Here is a 26,784-nt window from a genome sequence, read left to right as displayed (position 1 = left end):
CTGGAGGAAAATTGTAGATAGGAAGTTAGCAATGATGTAAATTTTTCTTGTAGTACTATCATATCCTGTACACCCCTTGAGGGTACATGGCAGGAATTTGATGATGATGCCTTCCTTCAAATGCCACTCCCGAACTAGAGCCTCTAGACAAAGCTATCTACCAATCATTCGAGCATCATTGGGATCAAGAACTCACGTTGTTCGTGTACCAAAAACCCTGATAGAAGACTGACCAAAGCACGTTTTAATATAGTTCTCAGTACAGTCTGGTCAACGTGTATGACCCACAGTAATATCATCAGTGGATTCAGAGCAACAGGCCTGTATCCGTTTAACCCTGATGCCATTTCTGAAGAAGCATTTGCACAATCTGTATCAATTGAAATTTCTGAGCTGCAATCTCAAAGTGTGAAAAGTGAAGAGGATCCTGAAGATATTTAACCAATTTCGACTACTTCTGGGTTGAATGTTTGCAGGCATCCAATTATCTACAACTCCGATTCTTCTAACACCGGTCCAAGTCTTATGTCTATCAACCAAGACATCAAGATCGTCCACTTCGACTCTACTTCTCAACATCTTTGGATTCAGACAATGAGGAGGCCCACATCAATAACAGTAACTGTAAGAACATGTCCTAATTCGCCACCTTATGATTCAGATAACTCTGATGATGATATTCCATTGGCAAATCTAAAAACAAAGAACTATTTGAAGTCATCATTTTAGGAGTTAATGCCAAATTATGCAGCTGTAAAGGTAACACCACGAAGAAAAGCGTTAAATTATATGGGCCAGAGAGTGACCAAAGATCTTTTCAAAGAAAAGGATAGTAAGAAAGAGAAGGCTGCCACTAAAAAACAGGAAGAACCAAAAAAAAAAAAAAATAATAAAGGAACAAACAGTCTCAAAAGAGGGATAGTACTGCCATGGATGCAGAGAAGAAAAGGTTGCTGGTATGAGGCAATGCACACGGTGTCTTAAATGGCATCATGAAGAGTGTGTGTTGGTCTCACCAAAGAAGAATGTGGCATATTTGTATGCCCTTATGACTGTTCTTAAGCTAATAATTATGATTAAAATTAATAATAATTGTTATATTCTTTTTAAATATTTAATTTTATTCAAGGGCTTTATTAAACTATGGTTTAATAAGGCCCACACAAGGTGTTTTTTAAAGACTTGGTTAAAATATAAATTACTGCAAGAACTTATTTGTGTTTTTTTAATTAGTGATAATACAAACTTTAATATGAACACTGTTGTTTCAATTAATCTAAACAATTGTCTAACTTATTCAAGTTTTAAATAAGGTGGGCCTTATTTGGCTCAGGTACCTTACTTGTACCTGCAAAAATGCAGGAATGAAATGTAACAAAAATAAGAAAACTAGCACTGAATTTGTAAATTATATATAAAAATTAATTGTATGGTGCAACACTGTAAATCATTGTCACTGTATGTAATGAAGTGAGATAATATTCTAGAAAACAATCTCCTTAAAATCCAAAGAAAATTAGTCTATGTAACTTTAGACCTCACTGAAAAAGTTAGTGCTTTGCATTTAAATAAGCAATACAGCACAATAATGTAATAATCACATTGGTTTACTAAAACAACTAACCTTGAGTTCTTCATTCTCAACAAGATTTGCAGTGATTATCTTATCCTTGAAAGATGTTATTGGATCACGAGTCTGTCGAACCTCTTGTATTTCATCTCTAGTTCGATAGCTGAAATAAGGTTATATTTATGAGCACAACAATTATATTTTGTTAACTGAATTAACATTAAAATTACTAAATATGTGACCTGTTGAAACTAATGATAAAATAAAACTGAAAAGATAAAATAAAATAAAATAACAAAATAAAATAGTTGGCTAGGCAACAGCCTAGTTATACAAGATACACTATGTATTTCCTTTGTGTTTAAATCTTAATTTGACTGTACTCGTGTAAGAGACAAAGTAATAGCTTTCGCTTTTTAGGTTCATATTCCAAATGCATGGATATTCAGTTGATTTTATAAGGCAATAAATAAATACTTTAATTTTTCTTCTTTTATTTAAATTATTAGAATTTCATGAGGTCATAGATATTTATGTAATATGAATAATCCTTTTCAATATTGTAGACAGACATCACTCTCCAGATACTGCAGTATAACTTCCACCAAGTGAGTACGAAGTATCACATCTGTGGATCCCAAATTTTAAAACTGTGCATGGGGATGTCAGTTTAATTTCATTAAACTGATAATTTAAACAATTTTAATTTCATTAAGCTGACATCCCCATTTGTTTGTCCATCTTTCTAGCATATTCAAATCCTCCTGAAGAGACAATACATTAGCACTATTACCGGTACCGTCGACAGGGTGTAGCATAGAGGCAGCCTGCCTCACGGCATGGCTTAATACGGGCACTCGTTCAGCCATATTGTTTTTGCATTAATGTTTCCCTTGTAATAAAAACAAAATAGTAATTGGAGATTTTCTTATATTTTTGTCTTATAATCCATCAGGGACAATATTTAATTGTTTGCCTCAGGGCGTGATCTAATCTGGCGAAGGCCCTGACTCTAACTAATAACCTTTCCAACAGCTGCAAACAACTAAACATCTCCCTGTAGTCCTGTAATGGTATCACTGATATAAAGATTGAATTGCAATGGTCCAAGTACTGAACCCTATGGAACTCCACTTGTAATCTTCCTACTCCCTGATATTGTTCCCCCCCACCCCCCCTGCATACAACTTTCTAATCTTTAAATACAGCCAATTACCAATCCAATAACTTAATATTCAAACCCATATGTTGCAACTTAAAAATCAACTTGTCACGTGGCACTCTGTCACGTACCTTTGAAAAAAAATGACAATGTATGGCTTATCCTCATCCACTGCTCTTGTTATTCTAATGCAAAAGGTTACCAGATTACTAAAACCAGAGCATCCTTTAACAAATTCATGCTGCCCCACAAAAATAATATTACACTCATCTGGCCAATTCTGTATACGAGTTCTTACATTTCTCCAAAATCTTAACTATGGAAGAAATACAAACAGGCCTACAGTTTGATACCTCCATTCTACTATAATTTTATGATACTGCCTTACCCTCCTTCCACACTGCAAGACTTTCATTAAACAGCCAAGTTAATGGTGCAGTTAATTCCATAGCACATTCTTGTAAAAACGTTGTGATATTCCATCTAGGCTTCCCAACCTTATTAACATTTGGCATATTCAGTCGTCATCATTGTCTTCTTTCCCAGATTCCATCAGGAGTGTGTAAATGCCTTCCATCAGTCCCTTATCCTTGTTATTGGTCTTAGTTCTACAAAACTCTTCTCACATTCCATTAAAGTCAATCTTGGATTCCATTCTAGGGCTGCATAACAGATTTTTTGATGATCTTTCCTAAGTGTATGTCCAATCTATTTAATCTAAATTTTTGTTTTCTGATTTCATTGTTGACTTTTTTCCGCTGATTTGTTCTTTTCTAGAGGTCATCATTATTCATAATTTGTGGCCACCAAATTTAAAGTATGCTCTACAGACATCGGTTTATGAAAGTTTGTAGTTTTTCTTTGTATTTCCTTTGAAATCAGCCATGTTTTGCATCCATATAAAAGAACCGATTCAATACATGCACTTAAATAGTTTTATTTTTGTATCTAGGCTTTTGTATCCAGAAACATCCACAACAGACCTATACTTGGACATCTAACATTGATAGGTCAAGGCACCAGATTGATTACATCCTGGCTCTCCAGCAGTGGAAGACAAGCATCTCTGATGTGCATACTTGTCCTGGAGCAAATTGTGGTACAGACCATCAACTGGTAAGAGCCAAAGAAAGACTAAGACTCCGAACACTTCCAGGTCAGGCACATTCCACTAGATTGGATGTTAGAGTAATTCCTAGTGGATTCACAGAAGAAACATCAACTCGGCTGGATGATTTTTTGGAGACCAATGAGGAAATCTCACCAGAAATGCTTTGGGAAGGAGTCAAGATGATAATACAGGATACAATGAAGACGTATCTTGGCCCAATAAGAAAACCAAGAGACCCATGGATATCAGATTCAACATGGGAACTAATCAAAAGAAGACGGTTGGAAAAACAAAGAGATACAGGGACCGAAGAATACAAGAGATTACATAGAGAAATCAGAAGCGCCATCAAGCAAGACAAGGAAAAGTTCTATACTAATAAATGTGAAGAAATAGAGTTCCAGATGAGAAGGCATAATTATAAAATAATGTTTTATTTAGTTTGTGACTTAAAGCACAAGTTTAAGCCTAAATTGAATGTCATCAAAGACAGGAATGGATCATTACTAACAGAAGAGTTGGAAATGAAAAACAGATGGAAAGAATACTGTGAGGAACTGTACAGCAGAGTGGATAAAGAAATTGTGGAGTCCTCTCACCAAGAAAATTTTGATTTGGAACCTCCTCCACTTAGGCATGAAGTTGAAAGAGCAGTTAAGCAGCTTGACAGCAATAAGGCCCCAGGTGCAGATGAAATCCCGGATGAGTTAATTAAGGCCACAGGGGATGGAGGGATAAGAGTGTTTCATAGATTGATTACAAGGATATGGGAGACAGGATCATGGCCTAGAGACTGGAAGAAGTCAGTTTTCATACCACTACACAAGAAAGGTGATATGAAGGCATGCAAGAATTATAGAACTATTATAAATTTAGTTTAATCCTTTATCCAAGTGTGTGCAAATAAAGTTTGTGCCTGAAAGTATCTTCAGGACTGGGGTAAAGTGGTTCAACACTGGGCAACTCCTTGCAAATTAAACTAAATTTATTAGAGTCTGACCAAGTGAAAAAAAAATTTCATCATCTTTCTCTAAATCCAGAGTAATTTAATAAAAAGGTGGCACGCCGTTTGGCAGCTCCTATAGGAGGAGATGACCTTGCTAATGCTTCTGCCTTGGTATCTCCACTTGGGCCTGGCTCCCACTGAAGAGACCTCAATAAAGGTCAAAACTAGTCTGGGTAGTGGCCCTTCCCTTAATGCATAACATTATACATATCTGCAAGGAGATGTGTTTTTGCATTATTGGAGATACTGAGATAGGATTGTTGGTAGCATGCTCCACCTTTGCAAGGAGTTGCCCGGTGTTGTACCACTTTACCCCAGTCCTGAAGATACTTTCAAGCGCAAACTTTGTTTGCACACACTTGGATAAAGGATTAAACTAAATTTATTAGAGTCTGACCAAGTGAAAAATAAACTTTCATCATAGAACTATTAGTTTGATATCTCATGCAAGCAAAATTTTATTAAAGATCATGCTAAATAGGATTGAGGCCAAAGTTGAGGCAGAGATGCCTGAGGAACAAGCAGGTTTTAGGAAAGGTAAGGGCACCAGAGATCAGATCCTTTGCTTTAGACAGATCATAGAAAAATATAAAGAATTCAGACTCCCTCTGGTAATGTGTTTCTTAGACTACTCTAAAGCTTTTGACTGTGTTGAGCATGTGAAACTGTGGGAAGTAATGAAAAGAATGGGTTTTCCTCAACACACTATCAGGTTGATAGCCAACTTGTATAAGGAACAAGAAGCCACAGTAAGAACAGGTGTTGGATTGACTGACTGGCTTTAAGTTGGAAAAGGAGTTAGACAAGGATGTTTACTTTCTCCTCACTTGTTTAGTATATATACGGAGGACATCATGCGTGAAGCATTGGATGAGCTCAGGACAAGAATTAGGATAGGAGGTAGATTGATCAGTAATCTGAGGTATGCTGATGCTACAGTACTCCTTTGTAATGACATGGAAGAACTAGGATTAATTCTTGACAAAGTTAACAAGATCAGTAATAACAGAGGACTTCAACCCAATTCTAGCAATACAAAGATCATGGTTCCCAAAGGAAAAACAAACAGAGAAGCTCTTGAGAAACAAGTGTATCTTAATGGAGAAAGAATTGAGGAAGTCAGCAAGTTTGAGTACCTGGAATCCATTATTGATGTGAAGAATAGCTGTTCAGAAGATGTCAGAAAAAGGTTAGGAATGGCTAAAACAACAGTCAGAGACCTGTCTAAAATCTGGAAGGATGGATCTATCTCCATGGGAACAAAGTTGAGGATTTTAGATGCAGTTGTTTTTCCAACAGCGACTTATGGATGCGAGACTTGGAACCTAAAAAAGTCAGATAAGAAACGGATATCTGCTTTTGAGATGTGGTTTTACAGAAGGCTGTTGAGGATATCATATACTGAAAGGCGTACAAATGAATCTGTGTTAGAAAAGATTAGTAGAACTTTAAGGCTCCTTAAGGATATTGACAGAAGAAAGTTAAAATATTTTGGACACATAGAAAGGATGGAAGGAGGACTTCTCAGAACAGTAATAGAAGGTAAAGTTCTTGGAAAAAGAGGCAGGGTAGACCATCAATGAGATGGATGGATGGCTTGTGTGGAGTGACTGATTTTCAGAGAGTTGAGGCTGCCAGAAAAGCAAACAACAGGACTACATGGCGAGGCCTGGTGTGGAACATCACCGAGCATCGGAGTGACCATACGGCATCTGTTGATGCCCAGTGAACATAGAGAGAGAGAGATGTGAATATTTTTCAATTTCCATACTGTACTAAGTTTATCATATGGATTTCTTGCTTTTTGAATCCTTATATCAACATCTGTAGTTGCTCCTCCATCTGCAGACAAAATACTGCCGAAATATGTAAAATTTGAAATAGTTTCAATTTTCAATTGTACGTGGTGCCATGTTGATCACAATGATTTTAATTTCTTTCATTCTGTTTTTGTTTATTTACCAACTTTCAGTGAATCATCTTGTAATGTGTTAGTTTATTTTGGATATTTTGCATGTCTGTGAGTAATTAGACATACATCATCTGCATAGTCTAGATCACCCAAAGTTTTATTTATCTTCCACGATGATCTTGCTACTAGAAAAATAATAAAGAGGATAGCAAACATCCTTGTCGCACATCAAACACGGTTTGAAAGGGCTGTGACAAATATCCATCATGCAGCACCTGGCATTGCAATTTGTTATATCCTTCCTTTATGAAGTTTATTACCTTCTGTGGCATTCCTCTGTTTTGAAGTGCATTCCATACACAATCGCTAGCAATGGAATTGAAGAGTTTTTCATAATCTACAAACTGCAAATATAAAGCAGAGTTAAATTTATCCAATTGTTCAATTATTATTCTTAAGATGTTAATGTAGTCCATACATGATCTATTTGGCTTAAAACCAGACTGCTCTCTCTCATGCCCTAATCTAAAATATGAAAGATTCTTGAAAGAATAATTTTGCAGAAAATTTTGCTAATGACACATAGTAGGTTTATGCCCCTCCAATTATTACAATTTCTTAAATCTTCTTTCTTTGGCATTTTTACTATTATTCTTGTATTTCAATCCCTAGGGAATGTCTCTTCTTCTCAAATATCTTGAAATAGTGGGCAGAGCACATCTGTGATAGCTGTAGTGTGTCAGATTTTAGAACCTCTGCCATGATACCATCATGTCCTGCTGCTTACCCAATTATTATTTCTTGAATAGCCTTTTTTTTATTCTAATTTGGATGGTGGACTGGTATCAATTTTTAATTCATCCACTACATTTTTTATTTCTGTTTGCATTCTATCACTGCTATTGTTCAAGATTTGAGTAAAATGTCTCCATCTTTCCAGTTTTTCTTCTGTTGATACTAGAATTTTTCACTTGAGATACTTCACCTGGACATTCTTTTGCATGGCTTCTCCAGAAAGTCTTCTTATAATACTGTGTAACTCTACTATTATACTTGTCTGCAGTTTGTTGTTGTGCCCTTGATGCCAGTTCTTCAAACCATTGCAATTTATCTTATTTAAAATCTTATCTTTATCTTTATTTAAAATCTTATATTTATCTTTAAGTTTGTTTTCCTTCTGGGGAGTATTTCTTGCACATAATTTCAGCTTTATTTTTTTCCTTTCATTCACTAGTCTCCAAGTTTCCACTGATAAACCATTCTTTCTTTCATTCTTTAAACATATCTTAAAATGTGTTCTGCTGTATCATTCCATTTATCCTCTTTTTTTTTCATTTCACTCCTTTTTCCATTTAGCCTCTATATCATCATTCATTATATCCTCTCCTCCATCAAAATCAATATCCATATTTTCCTTTATCTTTATTTTAAACTTATTACAGACTTCAGTATTTTGTAGTTTAGTGATATCAAATTTCCATCTATTAAATGCTTTCCCCTGATGATTTTGATCTAAGCCAATATCAGAGCACTTCTTTTATTTTGTACATCTAATAACATTTTCCTGCAGCTGCACCTTTGGATGATGGCAATATGATTTTTTTGATTCTGTGTTTTGCCATCTAGTGACACCTAGGTTACTTTATGAATTCTCTTATGCTGGATGATTGTGCCACCTATTACTAAGTTATATTTGCCACACAGTTCACCACTGACATTTCTTTCTCCCAAACTATGCTTACCCATTACATTCTCCAACCCCTCATTATTTGTACCAACTTTAACATTGACATCACCCATGAGAAGTATGCTCGTTACCATGTGTCATCAAAGTCTTATCAAGTAGGTTGTAAAACTTTTCTTTTTCTTCAAAGGATGCATTTTCAGCTGGAGCATAGTACTGAACAACTCTGTGCTTTCCAAATTTAGTTTTAAGATTTACTGTTACTATTTGTTCTGAAATTGGTTCCCACCCAATCGTTGCTTGACTAAATTTTCTGTTCATGAAGACTCCAACTCCATATTGATTTATATCAGTTATATTAGTCATCCTTGAATAAAGAAACACATTCCCATTGGGAAAATTTATTCTACTAATATCATTCCATCTTACTTCGCTCACCTGGTCACCAGGGCCTCGTTTGCGATAACAGGTTCTACCACGAGAAAGCAAGGGTGGTATTTGAGTGGGAGAGGCTATATGTTATATATCATAAAGTCAAGGACTTCATAATATTATGCAATCACCACCCCTTAGAATCCATGCATACTCAGTATTTCGAATATATCCTCTTCCTTCACTTCTAACACTTCATCATCCTTCAAAGAATATAGTCTGCTGTACCAGGATGAAACATTCTAATAAAGTGATCATTAAATAGCTCAACTCTGCTTTGATCATCTGATTCCCATCTCCATCCAGCAAAGTAATCTATCCACTATCATTTTTCCTCCTCCTTGCCACATAAAAAAAAAAAAAAAAAAACCACCTCCTTAGGAGTCTCCTTGGATTGAAGTGCCAGTTTCCTCTCATATTCCAATTTTTCTCTCCTTACAGTATTCATCACTTTCCTAGCCTGAGCCTTACATTCCTCATGCAACCATTTTCCTCTTCTCTCTTTATATGCCTTCCATAATCTCTTTTTCTTCTGCAATTCCCCTTTTATTCCTTTCTCATTTGACTACAAACTGTTTTATCTTTTTCTTCACTCGAGGTATACAATCTGTCATTGCTGTAAACAACTTCTTAAGTATCTCCCATGCACTGATGACCCTTCTTCCTTCAAATTCTTTCATCCATTGAACTATTGCAAGCTGGTTTCTAAGTCTATGATAGTTGCCAGCCTTATAATTCTACATAAATTCTTTCTGATAGGTTCCTTAACTCATAGCCAGGCATATTAAAGTTTTCAAGAATAGGTTCATTAAACAAGGTTTACTACTCAGAGAATTGAACTAACTCTAGCCTACTAGATTTTTTACTTGAGTGTCAGAGAAAACACTCGCATATGCAGCTATCACTGGGAGAAGACCTCCATAAGTCTGTAAAGAATGAGTAGACCTGGCTTCCAACTCAATGTCCAGTCCTTTGGACACTGAGTCAGAAGCTTAATAATTTGGACTTAATTGACCAAATTGTATTCTGTACTGGTTTAAACTCAGTTTGCCATGTGATACCTCAGTCTGAGGCATCACAAGGTAAACATGTCCCCTCCTCACTGTTTTCTTCAGGGAACAAAGGTGAACAATGAAAAATCAGCTGGTAGAACAAACTCAACTTCAGAATTGAAGATATGCATGACATTGCTATATTTTACATGACTAGTGTAAGAGATAGCAATGGAACAGAAGCAGAAGAATCATGACATAATTGGTATTATGATAACTTGGTACTAAACATGATAAACATGAGAATGGATATTAGGAGGCTGCTGAGGAGAGTGAAATATACCTTTCTAACAGTGTCGTTGGAAAGGTCGTCAATGTGTTGCCAAGGTATGAGAGTAATGAGTTGAGACTGAGAACATGGATCATGAATAGTATGTTGGCAGAGCAGTGTGAGGAGAAGGAATTGGATTTGTAAAATGTATGGGACACATTTGAGGAAAGGATGGATCATACAAAAGTGATGAGTTGCATTTAAATGGATTTGACAGGAATCAGCTGATTCCTGTCAATAATAGATGACTACAAGAAGGTGCAAAGAGTGATGTGAGCAAGAGAGCAGAGAAGTAAGATGCAAAGTGAAAGATCAGGAGAGGGGTACTGTTAAGACTTTTTTTTTTTTTTTTTAAATACTTATCCCACACACGAGAGGTGCAAGAACCTATAGCACATCAGAAGCCTCACACAAATCCCTCACACCTGTGTGTGAGGGATTTGTGTGAGGTAGTTGTAAATAAGAATAATAGTAGTGTAAGAGATAGTGATGAGAGAACAAGAATGGAAGATAGATAGGGAGAGTCGGGGAAGGGGGGGGGACAGGAAGATAGTATAAGGATAGTGGATGTTGGAAATAGTAGTTAATGTGTATATGGATATGGTCAGCACTGGATTGGAATGGCCTGGGATTTACGGGAATAGTCAAGTCTGAATATGATCTTCCCTTACGAAGTAAGGGAAGATCATGTATAGACTGAACTTATTTTAAAAATAATTATAGAAAACCACAGAGAATATAATATTGCACACATAGCTTTTATCGATTATATAAAAGCATTTGACAAAATTCTGAGAAATAAACTATGAGAAACTTTAAAAGAATATCACATCCCAAACCAACTATACACTGCTCTGTTGAACATATACCATAATAATGAAATGAATAGCAATAAAGCAAAATGATATAATAATAATATTTGATTTCCAGATCAAGTGTTGATCAATTTTATTAAACTGAACCAACTAGTTTCGCCACACTTTAACTGTTGGCATCTTCAGGACACTTATGTTTAAACAATCTCACAATTATGCGTAACTGCAAAACTGACTAGAATAATTACAAATAGAATAGTATCGAATGTGAGTGAAACACGTATTGGATGTACAAGGTTAGGTAGCTGTTGCTAAGGAACTTTCTGTAGTTTGTATTAAAGTTCATTTCTTCTGTTTTTAAAGTTCTGATTAGGGTTTTCCATATTTCTGGGAGTATTAGGCCTTGATTTCTGTTAAGGTTGACAGTAGAACGGGAGACTGTGGCTGCTTCTTTGAAAATTCTTAAATAGTAATCTTTCTCTAAGTAAGGAGAACAGCTTTTGTCCCACTCGATGACATGGTTAGTTGTAGAGAAATGAGACGATAGGCCAGAAATATCCTGTCTGTTGTTTTTGACATAGCCAATGTGTTCCTTTTGCCTGATTTTGAGGCTTCTCGAAGTCTGTCCGATGTAACTAGAGCCACAAGCACATGGAATATTATAAACTCCAGCATATTTATAGAAAGGATGGTTGTTTTTTGGAGATCTTAGTAGTTTACGAATAGATTCTATTGGTTTAAATGTTACTCTTATTTTGTGTTGTTTGAGGAGGCTGGCAAGCTTGTTGGAGATGCCACTTACAAATGGAATTGCAAACCTTTTTATATATTGAATATCTTCTTGTTCTCTTTGTGGTGGTTCAGAGAAAAGGACTTTATTGACTAGTCTTCTTGGATAGCAGTTCAAATACAGATTGTTGGAAATAAATTTTAACTCTTCTTGAAGGGTCTCGTTGTCCGTTGTGATGCGAATCGCTCTTTTCTTTAACATGTGTACAATGCTGAGTTTATGTGAGATGTAGTGAGAGGAGCTGAAATGTAGGTAGTGACCTGTATTAGTCGGTTTTCTGTACACCGATAGATTTATACTGCCATCAATTTGTTTTTTGATTAAGATGTCTAAAAACGGTAATTGGTTTCCTCTTTCAAGTTCCAGAGTGAATTTAATAGAACGATGGAAGGAGTTGATCTTTTTGAGATAATCATATAGGTCATTGTTATTGTTTCATACGATGAAGTTATCGTCCATAAATCTGAACCAAATTTTAGATTTTGGAATAATTTGGGATAGGATTTTGTTTTCTAAGTCTTCTATAAAGAGGTCAGCACATGAAGGTGAGAGTGGGCTCCCCATCGCCAAGCCTGTTAATTGTTGACAGATCTTATTTTTCCAAGAAAAGTAGTTGGAGTTTAGGCAGTGAGCAAACAATGAGGTTATATCTTGTGGGAACAAGGTACTTAAGATGTCAATGACCCCCACTACAGGAATGTTTGTAAAGAGAGAGAGAGGTGACATCTAAGCTGGCTTAGATGTCACCTCTTATATATGGCCTGGAAATGTCAACGGTGAAAACTAAAGTCATGGCTTTTCATGGAAATAACCCTGTCAGAAGTAAAATAGTAATAAATATAAAATAATTGAGCAAGTTAATAATTTCAAATACTTAGGCTGCAAACTGCTTTACGTAACTGAAATAGATATTGAATTTAAGATGATAAACTTTATAAAAATCACTGGAGTAATTAATAGAACCTTTAAACCTAACTATGTACAGAAACACACAAGACTTAGAGCTTATAAAACAATAGCCAAACCCACACCATTATATGGAGGTGAGATCTGGACCTTTGGAGAAAGAGATATACAGAGAATTCAGGTAGCAGAAATGAAATTCCTCAGGAAAACAGAAAAACTCACCCTATTAGATAAAAAAAGAAATAGTGAATAATTAAGCATCTTAAAATTAATCCCATAACATATTCAATGATTAAATATTGGAAAAACTGGCTATAGTGAATAATTAAACATCTTAAAATTAATCCCATAACATATTCAATGATTAAATATAGGAAAAACTGGCTAGACCATATAGCAAGAATGCAGAGAGAAAGATTACCAAAAAAAATCTTAACACATAATCCTAGAGGAACAAGGAATAGAGGATGACCAAGAAGATGATGGACTGAGTCCAGAACAGGCCACTTGGCCTAGAACCTAGATAGGAAGATGACGAGAACATATATAGATTAAGTGGTGATAAAGGCAGCCAGGGATGGTTATATATGGAAAGAAATCACAACCAACAAGTAGCATGGGTAGAACTGATTATAGACATAAAAGTAAATTGTTGTTTATTTATATACAGGCATGTCGGAAATAAAGGAATAGATGGTTTCTCTGATTTCTATCCAAAAATTGTTGAAATAAGTGAAACATGGCTGGATAAGGATGATATCCTGTTTAGGTCAGTACGATGTGAGGAGGAGGCAGGAAAAGAGAAGCTTCTATATGCCAGGGAATGTGGAAGATGGTAGTGATGAAATGTATAAACAACTTGGGTTAGCAAACAAAGAATTATTTAATTATAGCAGTATAGATTGGAATGAATCTATCTATCCTATCTATCCCAATGGCTTTAACAGGCCTTTAAGGTCCACAACCTTCCAAGCATGCTTGGATTTCGTAACCGAAATACGAGGATAGAATGGTCACTCCTATGCCTCAAGGTATTCTTGGCTGTATCCCTGTGTGTTCACGGGGCCGGTTTGCTTGCTTGCGGGATGAAAAACACCAGATAAACTGGTGGAAAAAACCCTACTGCCCACGCCCAAGACCAGCTAACTTGGCTATGGCTGAGGAAGATCCTTCAGATCCTCACATCACCGACAGGAATCGAACCTAGGACACTCCTTCCCCAGGCATATGGTTGCGAAGCGCAAAGCCACAAGGCTAACCGCACGGACTGATTGGAATGAAGCGACAGGTATTTTGGTATAGACATTTGGATATAAGGAAAATGAATTTCTTGAGAGACAACTATTTTAGTTAGTACGTAAGGGAGGACATGCAAGGATCAAGAGTCATATCTAATCATTTCATGGGAGGATGCGATTATGAGTGAGATATCACGTTTCCACTCAGTTGGCGAGAATGACCATGAAGTGATCACCTGGTGGTGGCTAGTCATATGAAGACATCCTTGAGGAAAGGATGTATGTGGAACTTCAAGGCTTGTGATTATGAGAAGCTTATAAAACAGCTTTGAGCTATAGCACAGAATGAGGAGTTAAGCAGGAGAGACAATAGTGCTGCATGACTAAGAGATTTTTAATAACATTAATGTGCAAATTTATTCTGAAGGTCAAAAAGCTGAACAAGGTAGGTGTCAAATAGATGAATGAAAGAATTAAACACACAATTTGGAAGAGGAGGGCACTGTGAAGGTAGCACAAGATAAACAGTGGTAGCAATCAATTGCACAAGGAGTAAGCCAGGAAGGTGACTTAGTTGGTAAGAACAGCAAAAGTGAAATATGAGCAGAAATTAGCAAATCAGGTCAAGAACAATCTTAGAGTTTTTCTGTAATAGAAGGAATAGAAAAAGAATGATTACGGTAAGATAATGTTAATGGATGAAGATGGTGGAATGGTAACTACTGCAGAGAACACAGTTCAGGTAGTGGACAATTTATAAGGATGTTTCATCCTCATCAGTATGAAAGTTCAAGTATAAAGGAACTAGGAGAGGATGGGTTAATTGCGAGTGAGCAGGTGGTAAAAGTCAATAAGGCAACAGGATTTGACGACACATCATGTCTTAAAGGAATGTACCAGGGAGTTGGCAATCACATGCCTGTTTAATAAGTCTTACAACAACAACAACACAGGTCCCAAGGAGTGGAAAAAAGATAAAATTGTTCTATCACATAAGATATTGGAAAGATTAGTAAGAACTAGAATATAGAAAGGTATTGATAACAGTGGTATTCTCTGCGATTGTCAGCATGGATTTGTTTAAGGGAAGTTATGTTTTACTTCACTATATACTATTATAAAAAGGTGACAAGTCCACTGGACAAGAAAGATGCATATATGGTGGTATACTTAGGTTTTCAAAAGACTAGTGAGATGGATCAGTTACTGGCTGTAGAAAGTTGTATATGGTGGTGCAGTATCCCAAAAGAGAAAAATCACTGTAGTGTGCACAGGAATCTGTAGGGGCCACAGTTGTTCATCTTGTATATTATTGTATGAATAGGCAAATAAGTGGAGCCATCAGTTATTATTATTACATGACACCTCCAGGGAGTCCAAAGACTCATCAAGGGAGGATTCTTTCTCCACAACTGTCCATCTCCACCACTCGAATCCACCAACTACAACAAACTGCAACTACCTTCATCGTCTATACCAACGCCATCTACCGCTGACCACCACTAGTATTTTCATAATCACAAACATCCATGCCCACAGCAGGATTCAAACCCACAGCCTTTTGGCTGGAGAGCAGATACACTAACCACTCAGCCAACCAGGCTGGCAACCTGGGACCTTCCACACGTAATTCAATGTTGAAAAGTATAAAGTCTGAAATTTGGTAAATAACGACAGGATGCAAGTTTCCCCACACTTGGTGGGGAAACTTTGAAGGAGGTAGAAGAGATGAGAGATCTGGTAGTGGTGATGGATAAGGATGTGTTCATGGACCACACTGCACAAGTTGTGAAGTCATCACATCAGATAATGTCAACGATGCAGAGGACCTTGACATGCAGAAATAAAGAGTTCATAGTTCCATTGTATAAGGCCTTTGTAAAGAGGTTTTTTTTTTTTTTTTTTAATTTCATCTCTACAAACAAATTTTTACTCCGAGTGTTTTGTATTTATACAAGTGTTCAATTACAATTGGTGTAATGACTTAACTGTTTCTTTTAGGATCCAGAAAATCACTGACTCAAGGCCAAATAAAAAAATGCATACATTTAATGAAACTAAAACAATATATACACATCATCATCAAATTCCTGACATGTACCCTCAGGGGATGTACAGGATATGATAGTACTACATGAAAAATTGACATCATTACTAACTTCCTATCTACAATTTTCTTCCAAATCAGTCTATTACTTGTCAAGACTCCAATATTATCATTATCAGATCTTATATTTCTATCGTCTAAGGCACATTATACAGTATCAATCCACCTATATCTTGGTCTTCCTCTGGGTCGTTTTCCTGCCAACCTGGCAGAGAACACTTGTTTTGCTAATTTTTCCTCGCCCATTCTGTTTAAGTGACCATACAAACTGAGATTAGCTCTGCTAACGCATTCCTGATTGCCGACAATGTCAAGTTCTTTCCTAATATCAATATGATATTGCCATTGATGCCATCTGTTCACGCCTCTAATATTTCTCAGGACTCTCATATCTGCAGTCTCTAGTCTTTGGTCAAGTGTTTTACTTCTCACCAAGCTCTCAGATCCATAAGTTAAAACTGGTTTGAACACCGTCTTGTATACAGCTAATTTAGTTTTCTGACTAATTTCTCTCTTCTTCCATATGAATTTATTCAATTGACTTCCTACCATACCAGCTTTGTTGATTTCGTTGTCTATTTCCATATTTAATTTACCATCTTCACTAAAAATCATGCCTAAGTAGCTGAAATGTTTTACTTGTTCCACAGGCTCCCCGTTCACAACACAGTTGACATTTTCAACAATTCTACCTATTTTCATTCTCTTTGTCTTTTTAATGCTGACCATCATATCATATCTATTACAACAGTTATTCAATTTAGTCAGGGAATCTTGCAAACTTGTAGCAGATTTATTTAGAAGTAAAACACCGTCCGCATAAAGCAAAGAGCTGACATTAACATTTCCAATTCTGATATCATGTTTAATACCATTTTCCTTCATAATGTGATCCATATAGATAATGAATAACAGAGGGGATAATGTACATCCTTGTCTCACACCAGATTTAACATTAAACCATCTTCCTGTACATCCTTCAATTCTAACTGCCGACTTACAACTCAAATACAGACTAAGTATTGCTTGATATAATGCCCCATTGACACCATATAACTGTAGTGTATTCTCTCTTGGCACTTTGTTATATGCCTTTTCCAGATCGACAAAACTTAAATACAGATCTTTGTTATATTCCCATGCTTTCTTGACTATTTGTCCTAAAGTGAAGATCTGATCCTGACATCCTCTATTTGGCCTGAATACAGCTTGTTCTTCACCAAGCTTTTCTTCCACAATTCTTCTCAACCGTTTCTCAAGTATACTTGCATAGATCTTGCCAGGAACACTCAGTAGGGAAATACCTCTGTAATTCTCACATTCAGTTTTATTTCCCTTTTTATATGTGAGCACTATTAGAGCTCTACTCCAATCATCGGGAATTTGTCCCTCTGTCCAGGCTTTCTGAACTATGCAGTGCAGCCACTGTAAGACTTTTATACCACCATACTTCAGCATTTCTGGCCAAATATCATCTACTCCTGCTGCTTTTCCACATTTCAAGCCTTTGATGGCTTTTTCTACTTCAAGTATGGATATGTATTCTGACTGTATGCCTGTTGAGTGTTTTTTACCACTGTGCTATCATTGCTTGTTTCATTTAGCAATTTTTCGAAGTAATTACTCCATACTTCAAGGATATCTTTTTCTTCTGTTTTCATGTCACCTTTATCATCTTTAACTCCTTTTACAGCACTATTTCCTCCATTTCTAAGCTTCTTCAACAACGTTCAGAATATCTTACCACCTTCTGGATATTTATTTTCTATGTTCTTATCAAAAATCCTCCCATGACTTTTGTTTAGCTAGTTTTTACAGTGTTTAGCTTTCTTACATTTTCTCTGTATTCTCTAAGAGCAAAAGCTGACTTATTTGCCAGGAACTTTTGATATGATTTCTTCTTTTCCTTCATTGCCTCTTTACCTGTGTCCACCATGGAGTCCTGATTTTTCTATCCCTGCAGAAAACCACACCACATGCCTCTCTTGCTGAATCAATCAGGGTTTTCTTCATGGCTTGCCACTGAATCTCTAAGGTTTGGTTCCTGTTCTCAAACTCTTTCATTTTTTCTTCAATAATCTTTGTGTATGTTAGTCTACAGTTCACATCTGAGAGCTGCTCAACTTTTATTCACTTTAAACTTTCTTACACTTTATATAAAATTACATAACTACAAAATACTGGATCCAAGGCCTTCTAAAATAAATCTACACGTTAGAGATTCACTTATCCAAAATTATTTAAATTATTCATTCTCTGACTCATTGTTATTGAATTTTGACATATACTTAATCATGTCTACCAGACTAAACACCTTGTTTCCATAATGACAAAATGTTCATAGTTTCTTTGTAAGGACCTTTTCCAAAAATGTAAACATTTTCTTCTTCTTTTCCATGGGATCCTTTCTTTTCACCCTTATGTAGCATACAATATTATTCCTCCTGCCTCTGAAGTATAAATACTCTTACCTCATGCAATTCAATTTGATGCACAATTTACTAATTTTGTACCAGAGAAAGAAGTTTCTTCTACTACTTCATAAACAACAGGTCTAAATATAGCTTCTTGTTAAATCACTTTTACCATTTCAAGTTTTACCAATTGCTTTTTCCATAGTAATCCGGTGTCCTTAAGACAGAAGATGAAACTTTACATTCAGCGTTTCCTTGAACATTCACAATTAGAATGCCAACTGCAATATCTTCTTTTACTTACTAAATAGTTGTTGACTGTCACAACTCCTCCAGTTTAAAGACTCACAGTTCTACGATTCCTTTTTGGAATCTTGTATTAATATTCTCCCAGCTGTCACATAAAACTTAAAAAACTTCCTAAGAACAAAAATTTTCTCTAGTCTGAGATCTTAAACTTCCATTAGCTCGCTCTTGTTTTCTCATTACCCCGATATCGAACGCTCTCTCTGTTAGCTGTCAATCACCCATCAAACTCCTTGGCGAGCATGCACACCCCATGTAAATGGCAATAGAAAAGCAGAGTATAATTACTGACATGTCATCTCTGTTAGCGTAATGTGAATGTTTTTATAAAACACAACACTTAATAATTTTAGACTACAATAAAAAGGATTGAAAGTAACATAATTATCAGAATCTAGTAAATACATCAATTTCAAATGGTTTGCATTTCATTTTAACAGTAATATCAAAAAACAGTATATCGAAAGTGCTGATATATGTGTTATAAAACCAAAACTAATGAGATACTAACAAACAATTGTAAAAATATTCATAATTTTAAATTATGATTATTTTTACATCAGTTTCATCTTTCTCTCAAATTTTTTTTTTAATTTATAAATATTTATCTTATATCTAACAAAACTTTTAATGCTTATTCCTAGATCTTAAATAATATTATTTACAATCTCTGAATGGGTACTAGTTTCAGAATCATCTGATGCCAGAGATAATTGGGAATTTACATCTTCTAATTCATTATATTTACAAATTTCATTTCTATAATTTTCAAATATTTTACTTAAACTATTTGACTTATGTTCTAAATTTACAGAATCATCACTATCAGAATTAAATTCTACAGGCTGAGATTCTTTATCTTCACTAACTAAATTAGAAGTATTTTCACATTTCTCTGTATTATTTAAGTCTAAGTTAACTAACCTATGATATTCTGCTATTATTTCATCCATATTAGAGTCTTTTTGATTATCATCACTCTTATGTTGTACATTATCTGAATTATGTACACTGGCTTTTCTTGCATTATGTTTCGTTTTACGCAAATTTAATTTTCTCCTTTGTTGTGTATTTGAATTACTAGGTTTGAAGCTATTCCCTTTCCTACTATCTGATTGTGAATGAGATGCAAATTAGTATCAGGAAAACAACCCTCATCTTTCAATATTTTTTTCATATTGTCTCCTAACATAATTAAATTTCTACTCCCTAAAAAGTACCTTTTTAACCTATCAGTGTACTTCTATAATTTTACTAGAATTTCTGACATCTTGAATCCTAAAATTCACAGGAGAAAATTGGTCTAGAATTATAGACTTCTAGACCTGAATGGACTTGAAGCTTTCCTTCCTAATTTCCCTACCCTTTTCATACTAGATTTATCATCTAACAATAGTAAATCATCTAGAGCGAAAGACTTATACTTCCTGAAATGATTTATGTACCTAAAAAGTACCAGAAATTCTAGTAAAATTATACTTCTATAATATCCTAAAATTCACAGGAGAAAATTGGTCTAGAATTCTATATGGACCTGAAGCTTTCCTTCCTAATTTCCCTACCCTTTTTATACTAGATTTATCATCTAACAATAGTAAATCTCCTAGAGAAAAAGACTTATACTTTCTGAAATGATTAATGTACTGTCTGGTTTTCTGTGAACCAGGTTCTTTATTCATCTTATGAATAACATGAACGTTGGACTTCTCTTCATCTTGACTCAAATGGTTATCTCCTAGATGATTTATCATCATTAGATCCTAGAGATCTAGATAAGTTATCAGCTTCTATATTTCTTTTTCCTGGAATATAAGCCTCATTAATATTATATTCCTGCAGTTCCAGTGCCCACCTAATTATGCCCACATTGATTTTTATCCTTCATAGTACTTAGGAATGACAGAGGCTAGTGATGAGATCTTATTTTAATAGATTGTCCTAACAAGTATCTAAATTTTCTCAAGGGAAAAATTATTGCTAGTGCTTTCTTTTCTAAGGTCGAACAGTTCAATTCTGGACCTGATAATTTTCTACTAATAAAAGCTAATGGCTTAAAATCTTCTCCTTCCTTCTGTTCTAATACAGCAGCAATGCAGTCATTTGAAGCATCAGCAAAAAGATAAAAAATTTCACCAAATTTAGGATAAATGAGAACTGGAGCTTTAGTTAATGCCAGTTTTAGGTTGTGAAATGCTTCTTGTTGAGCTTTACACCAATTGAATCTAGCACATTTCCTTGTCAAGTACACTATGGTCTCAATAGCTGTGAACAATTAGGAATAAATTTTTTATAGAAATTTAACATGCCAATGAATCTACGAACTTGCCTAACTGTTTCTGGAGTTTAGCGGATAATATGCTTTCTGTATTTGACTGAGTTGGCATAATTCCTTTGTTGCTGATTTTATGACCTAAATACTCAACTTCTTTTAAGAAAAATTGGCATTTAGAGTACGTACTTTAAAGATAGATTTGCTTCATCTAATCTCTTTAAAACATCCCACAGGATTTTACAATGGCTATCTATATCCTTTGAATAAATTAGAAGGTCATCTTGAAAATAGATGACTCCATTTCCCAACATATCTGATAAGACAGAATTCATTATTAAAGACTGGAATGACATGGAAGAATTTCTTGCACCTTGTGGTAATCTACATAGCTGATATCTCTGCCATCTAGTAGTAAATGCAAGTTATTTTGTATCTTCTATCTTTAAAGGGATCTGAAAGTACCCAGAATTTAAATCCAGTTTTGTAAAATACTATGCTGCTTCCAAACAGATCAATAATTCCTCAATTTTACACAGAGGGAAATAAATAGGCTTTCTAACCTTATTGATGGCTCTCAGTCTAAGACAAACCTTAGGCTTCCATTTGGTTTTTTAAATTAAGATGACTGGGCTCTACCACTGAGAACTGGACTTCTCAATTATTCCAGCCTTTACATATTCTTGAAGTAGTTTCTGAAAATGCTCCATATATTTCAGTGGAGTCTGATATTGCCTAATGTAAATAGGAGATTGAGTACATCTGCACTGAGTGTTCTACTGCATTAGTGCAAGACATTGAAACAATATCCTCTGTGAAAACACCAGAAAAAAATTCAAAGGCAGATATAAAGAACTTCAGAATTCTATTCCTTTCTTCACTAGGTTCTCTTTTATTTCCTCAATGTTTTCCTGCCCACCTTTCTTTAGAGTCTCAATAAGAAACACTTGATCATTACCATTAGTGTGTTTAAAAACTTCAGGCGACTGCTCTAATTTTCCTTTGTCACCTGATGTCCTGTCCAAATAGTATTCTAACCCACACAAGGACACTGGGCCATCAACAAAATTACATGCAAAAGCATGATGTTTCAGAAAATCAATTCAAAATATGAATTGTATATTTGGGTCAGAAGATTCTGGAAGAACTATTAAAGGATGACAAACTTCTAAAGGAAAACAAGGAATTGAAATAAAAGCATTTATTTGCTGAAATTTCTGATTCAAATACACTCTTCAGCTTAATTGGATAACTTAAAACTGAAATGTTGTTTGGAATTAAAGTTTTAATTTTATTAAACAAACTATAAGAAATGAGTGAAATATGTGCAGCTGTGTCAAGTAAGATTTCATAAGGCACGTTTTCAGTAAATCCTTGCAGAACTGTCAAAGAATTATCTCCATTAGTATAAGGAGCTAATGCTACATCAAACTCTCTTTCAGTGTTTGAGCTGCCTTCTAGCTTTACCCATGTCTAATGAGTAGTTTGACATAATATGATACTGGAATAATAATTATTTTCAAATTTTCCTTTATTCTCAGATTTCTTATGTTGAAAACAAAGTTTATCCATAACATAACAGTCTTTAGCAAAATGACCAGGTTTACTGCATCTAAAACATCTTAGAACAAATCTCCTTTGAGATGTTTTATTCTTGTCAATATCGTTAGATTTGCAAGAAGAAAGATTGATTATCTGTAGGATTCTTGGATATTGTTAAATCAGATATTGTTAATATCATCTTAAACGGAAGTTCCTGTCCCTTCACTATTGGTCTCTGCTGTCTTTCTATTTTTTCACTAAGAAATGTTTTTAGTTCCTCTATATTTCCCAAATCATGTGATTTTACTTTGGACTCAGATTCTGGAACATCTTCAGTTAAATTCATAGAAATTTCCTTAGACTGTTTCTTTTTCTTAGCACGCAACTTTTATACAGTGACACAGGTTGGAAGAAGGAAAGGATGCATGGCATAATGGAAATACAATTTATACAGTTATTAAGGGATAGTTATCTGAAATAGCACATGATGGAAGGGTCTAGGAATTTGAGAGTGTTGAATCTGGTAATAGCATCAGAAGATTATCCATAACTGCAGTAGTAACTTTACTTCCGATCAGGGAAAGTGACCATGCAACTTGACTGAAATTTCCACATTTCAACATGTAGAAATTTCAGGCAGGAAAGGGTTTATGCAGAATTACAAAGATGTCGATTATGACAAACTTGGGAGGCAATTGGAGCAGTGCAATGGCATAAGAAACTACATGGAATAAATGTCATTAGTGCACAGGAAGTAGCCAAGGATTGTTTGAACAAGGTAGTATCAGAGTGCATACTCCAGGTCAGGAAGATAAACCGATTAAAGTTTAAGGATACTTTTTTGAGAACCACAGCTTGGATGGCGGCCAAGAATTTGGAATGGAATAAGGGATGAAAGCCTTCATTCCTGTCAGGATGATTTATGTTATTCAGTCTGAGCAGATGTTTTAATCAGAAGAACTGAAGCAGTAGTCAGAATATGGGAAAGTAGTGGAGATCCTCCCAGTTGGCACCCTTGTAGTGCCTAAGGACACAAGCCTATGAACTGGTGGGTGGAGGTTGTTCTATGGCAAAAGAGATGTATGAGATTGTAGTGCGAGTTACCAAGAGGAGAACCAATGACAGTATACCTGTGCAGTTTTGACTATGTTGCGGAAGGGGAACTTGTTAGGAAGAGGTCAAGTGTGTTGGCAAATTGGAGGGGCTTATCAGGTATTCTTGTAGGAAGACTGAAGAACTGAGATAGATCATTGCTGATCGCAAACACTTCAACATCTCTGCCTACTTGGTCAGTGAAATTGGAGATGGGGAAACCAGTGTGTGTTGTGGACACTGAAGCCCCCCCAAGAAGGATGGCCTCACTATTGGGGTATTTCAACTGCAGAAAGTCGAGCTTTAGAGAAAGATAGTTGAAGAGGTCAGAGTGGTTGATGGAGATTGGACATATGAAAAGGGTAGGTTGGTTTGGTATAGAAATTTTGAGCCAAAGCAGATGAAACAGTGTGGATTCAGGTTTTTGCAGTCTCAGGCATGGTATGCCAGTTCTGATAAATGCACAAGTGCTGCCCTTCTAGCAGAAAGAGCTGTGTAATGTGCAGTTGAGGTGGACAGTGGCTGTTGAGGTTACCAGTTGGAGTTCTGATAAGAAAAGTACTTATGGTTTAGATGACTGTAGGTGGTGGTGTACATCATTTATGCTGCTGTTTAGATCATGGATGTTGGTGAAGTGGATGTGGAAATTTTTATTTTTATAGAAAGAATTAATGTTGGTGGGCTGTTTGATTGGGTTTTTTATGTTTTTTGTGGGTGGATTTTTTTTTTATGGGTTTTATTAACTAATTTTTCTGGGAGAATTTGTAAGATCAGCAATAAAATGGCATTACTTGTTGTGGTTCATTGTGTTTTGTGAGGAAGAGATAAAGAAGGAGTGGGGCATGCAGTGAGAGGTGGCAGACTTGCAAACATACTGCGCTCACAGAGGGAACCTGGTCTCTTGTCTATGTGGCCTTGACAGTTCCCCAACAGCCACAGCATTTGGTCTCGCTCCAGTCACAAACTGGCAAAATATGTGGCTGCAGGATTTGACAACACTGGTTGATTGGAAAACCTCCATTATTAACTGGTTTTGGTCCCATTTACTATCCAGTGAAGATTTAGACTGGAGAGTCAAAAAATATTCCAGAGGAAGGCAATGGCAAACAACCTCTGTACCTTGCCAATGACATTCTATGAACATGCGAAAAATTAGAAAGTATGATATGGCACTGGATGGTAAGACCCCCTGGGCCCGAAGGCATCCAACATGCAACTGGGGAAGAACAAAGAACTTCCACAAGTAGAACTAGTTGTTATGATGTGTCCAGGTCAAATCCGGAAGGAAGTTTGGTCACAGATGTTGTTGGTTGGAAAAGGGAGGTTCCCTGTTTCACAAGAACCTGCAACATTGAACCAAGGAAAGATGGAAATGGAGCACAAGAAGCTGGATATATTAGGAATAAGTGAACTTAGATGGACAGGAATGAGCCATTTTCAGTCAGGGGGACTATATGGTGTATTACTCAGGACATGAGATATCGTAAAAATGGGGTATCTTTCTTACTCAGGAAAAAAATGGGTAGGTACATATTAGGTTATAATAGAGTGAGTGACAGAATCATTTGAGAGTCAACATCCAATGAATATGACCATCATACAAGTTTATGCACCCACTACAGAGGCACCAGAAGACATAGAAGAATTTTATGGCAAGTTACAAGAAGTGATAGATGCATCACCAAAGTGAAATTTATGGTTACTTATTGGAGATTGGAATGTAAAAGCGGGGGAAACCGAGAACAAGTAATAACAGATCAATTTGGTTTAAGAATTCGTAACACTGCAGGGAAGAGACTAGTTGAGTTTTTGCAGAGAATTCTTTCTTTGTTGCTAACACCTGCTTTAAACAGCACAAAACGGAGATTGTACACATGGATATCACCTGATGGACAATACAGAAATCAAACTAACTACATACTTGGACAAAGAAGATGGAGAAGTGCAATTCAGTCTGTCAAGACTTTTCCAGGTGCAGACTGGAACAGACCATAAATTATTAGTGGCTATGATACATGCGAAATTATGGAAACTGAAAACAACACAAATGTCGATGAGATATGATCTTGGAAACATACTGGCTGAATACAGTATTAGTATACAGAACAGATTCAACACACTCAATTTGTGTGAAAGAGAACCAGATGAACTGTGGGAAGAGATTAAAGATATAATTAAAACAGAAGCAAAGAAGAATATTCCAACAGTTTGCAAGAAGAAGAAGTCCAAATGGCTGTCAGAAGATGCCATCAAAACTGGTCAGGAAAGGAGGAAATTTGCAGGAAGTACAGCATATGAATGCAGTGTTTCAACGACAAGCCAAAAGAAACAAGGAAAAAAACTTTAACCAGGAATGCTAACTAACAGAAGACCAAACAAGAAAGGAAAAACAAGACATCTTTTCAAAAAGATTAGGGAACTGACAGGGTATTTTAGCATCAAGGTGACAATATCGAAAAGTAAACACAAAGGATACTTACAGAAGCTGCAAACATCAAAGAAAGATGGAAAGAGTATACAGAAGATCTTTACAGAAAGGACTTCAAAATTACTGAGAAATTTGAAGAGCAGGATTATACACAGGAGCCAGTACCACTGGAGAGTGAAGTGAGGTGAGCACTGCAACAGCTATCCAGTAAGAAAGCACCAGAAGGGGATGGAATACCTACTGAGCTGCTCAAAGCCCTGGGAGAAGAGGCAGTTAAAATTTTAACAGCTCTATGTCAGCGAATTTGGATCACAACTACATGGCCTAGGGAATGGAAAAAATCAGTTTATATATCTTTATTAAAGAAAGGCAATGCAAGAGAGTGTGAAAATTACAGAACTACGGCACTTATTTCTCATGCAAGTAAAGTCTTACTTAAGATTATTCAGAAAAGACTGGAGCCAATCATGAAGAGAGAGAGAAATGCCAGATGAACAGGCAGGATTTCGAAAAGGCAGAGGAACAAGAGATCAGATCGCCAATGTGAGATGGATAACAGAAAGAGCACAGGAATATCAAAAGAATGTCTACTTTCGTTTCCTTGACTATATTAAGGCTTTTGACTATGCAGATCATGTGAAACTGTGGAAAGTGTTAAGAACAATGGGAGTACCAGA

The 26,784-nt window shown here is 35.8% G+C and overlaps 1 protein-coding gene across 3 annotated transcripts in view; it reads right to left on the bottom strand.

Moving 5' to 3' along the window:
- The window catches only part of LOC150104674 (putative pyruvate dehydrogenase E1 component subunit alpha, mitochondrial), a 204,556-nt gene that overhangs the window by 55,932 nt on the left and 121,840 nt on the right, over positions 1–26,784 (bottom strand). For all 3 annotated transcript variants that reach the window (XM_090395866.1, XM_090395868.1, XM_090395867.1), the window contains exon 8: positions 1,625–1,733. In XM_090395866.1, coding sequence (XP_090251992.1) covers positions 1,625–1,733 — 109 coding nt within the window. The remainder of the gene's footprint in view (positions 1–1,624; positions 1,734–26,784) is intronic.

Source organism: Typopeltis vanoorti, chromosome 7 (genome assembly GCF_054136105.1).
Source record: "Typopeltis vanoorti isolate ZY-2024b chromosome 7, IOZ_Tvanoo_1.0, whole genome shotgun sequence".
NCBI classification, from domain to species: Eukaryota; Metazoa; Arthropoda; class Arachnida; order Uropygi; family Thelyphonidae; genus Typopeltis; species Typopeltis vanoorti.
The sequence above is the reverse complement of the archived record's forward strand: the minus strand, read 5'-3'. Positions and strand labels throughout refer to the sequence as shown.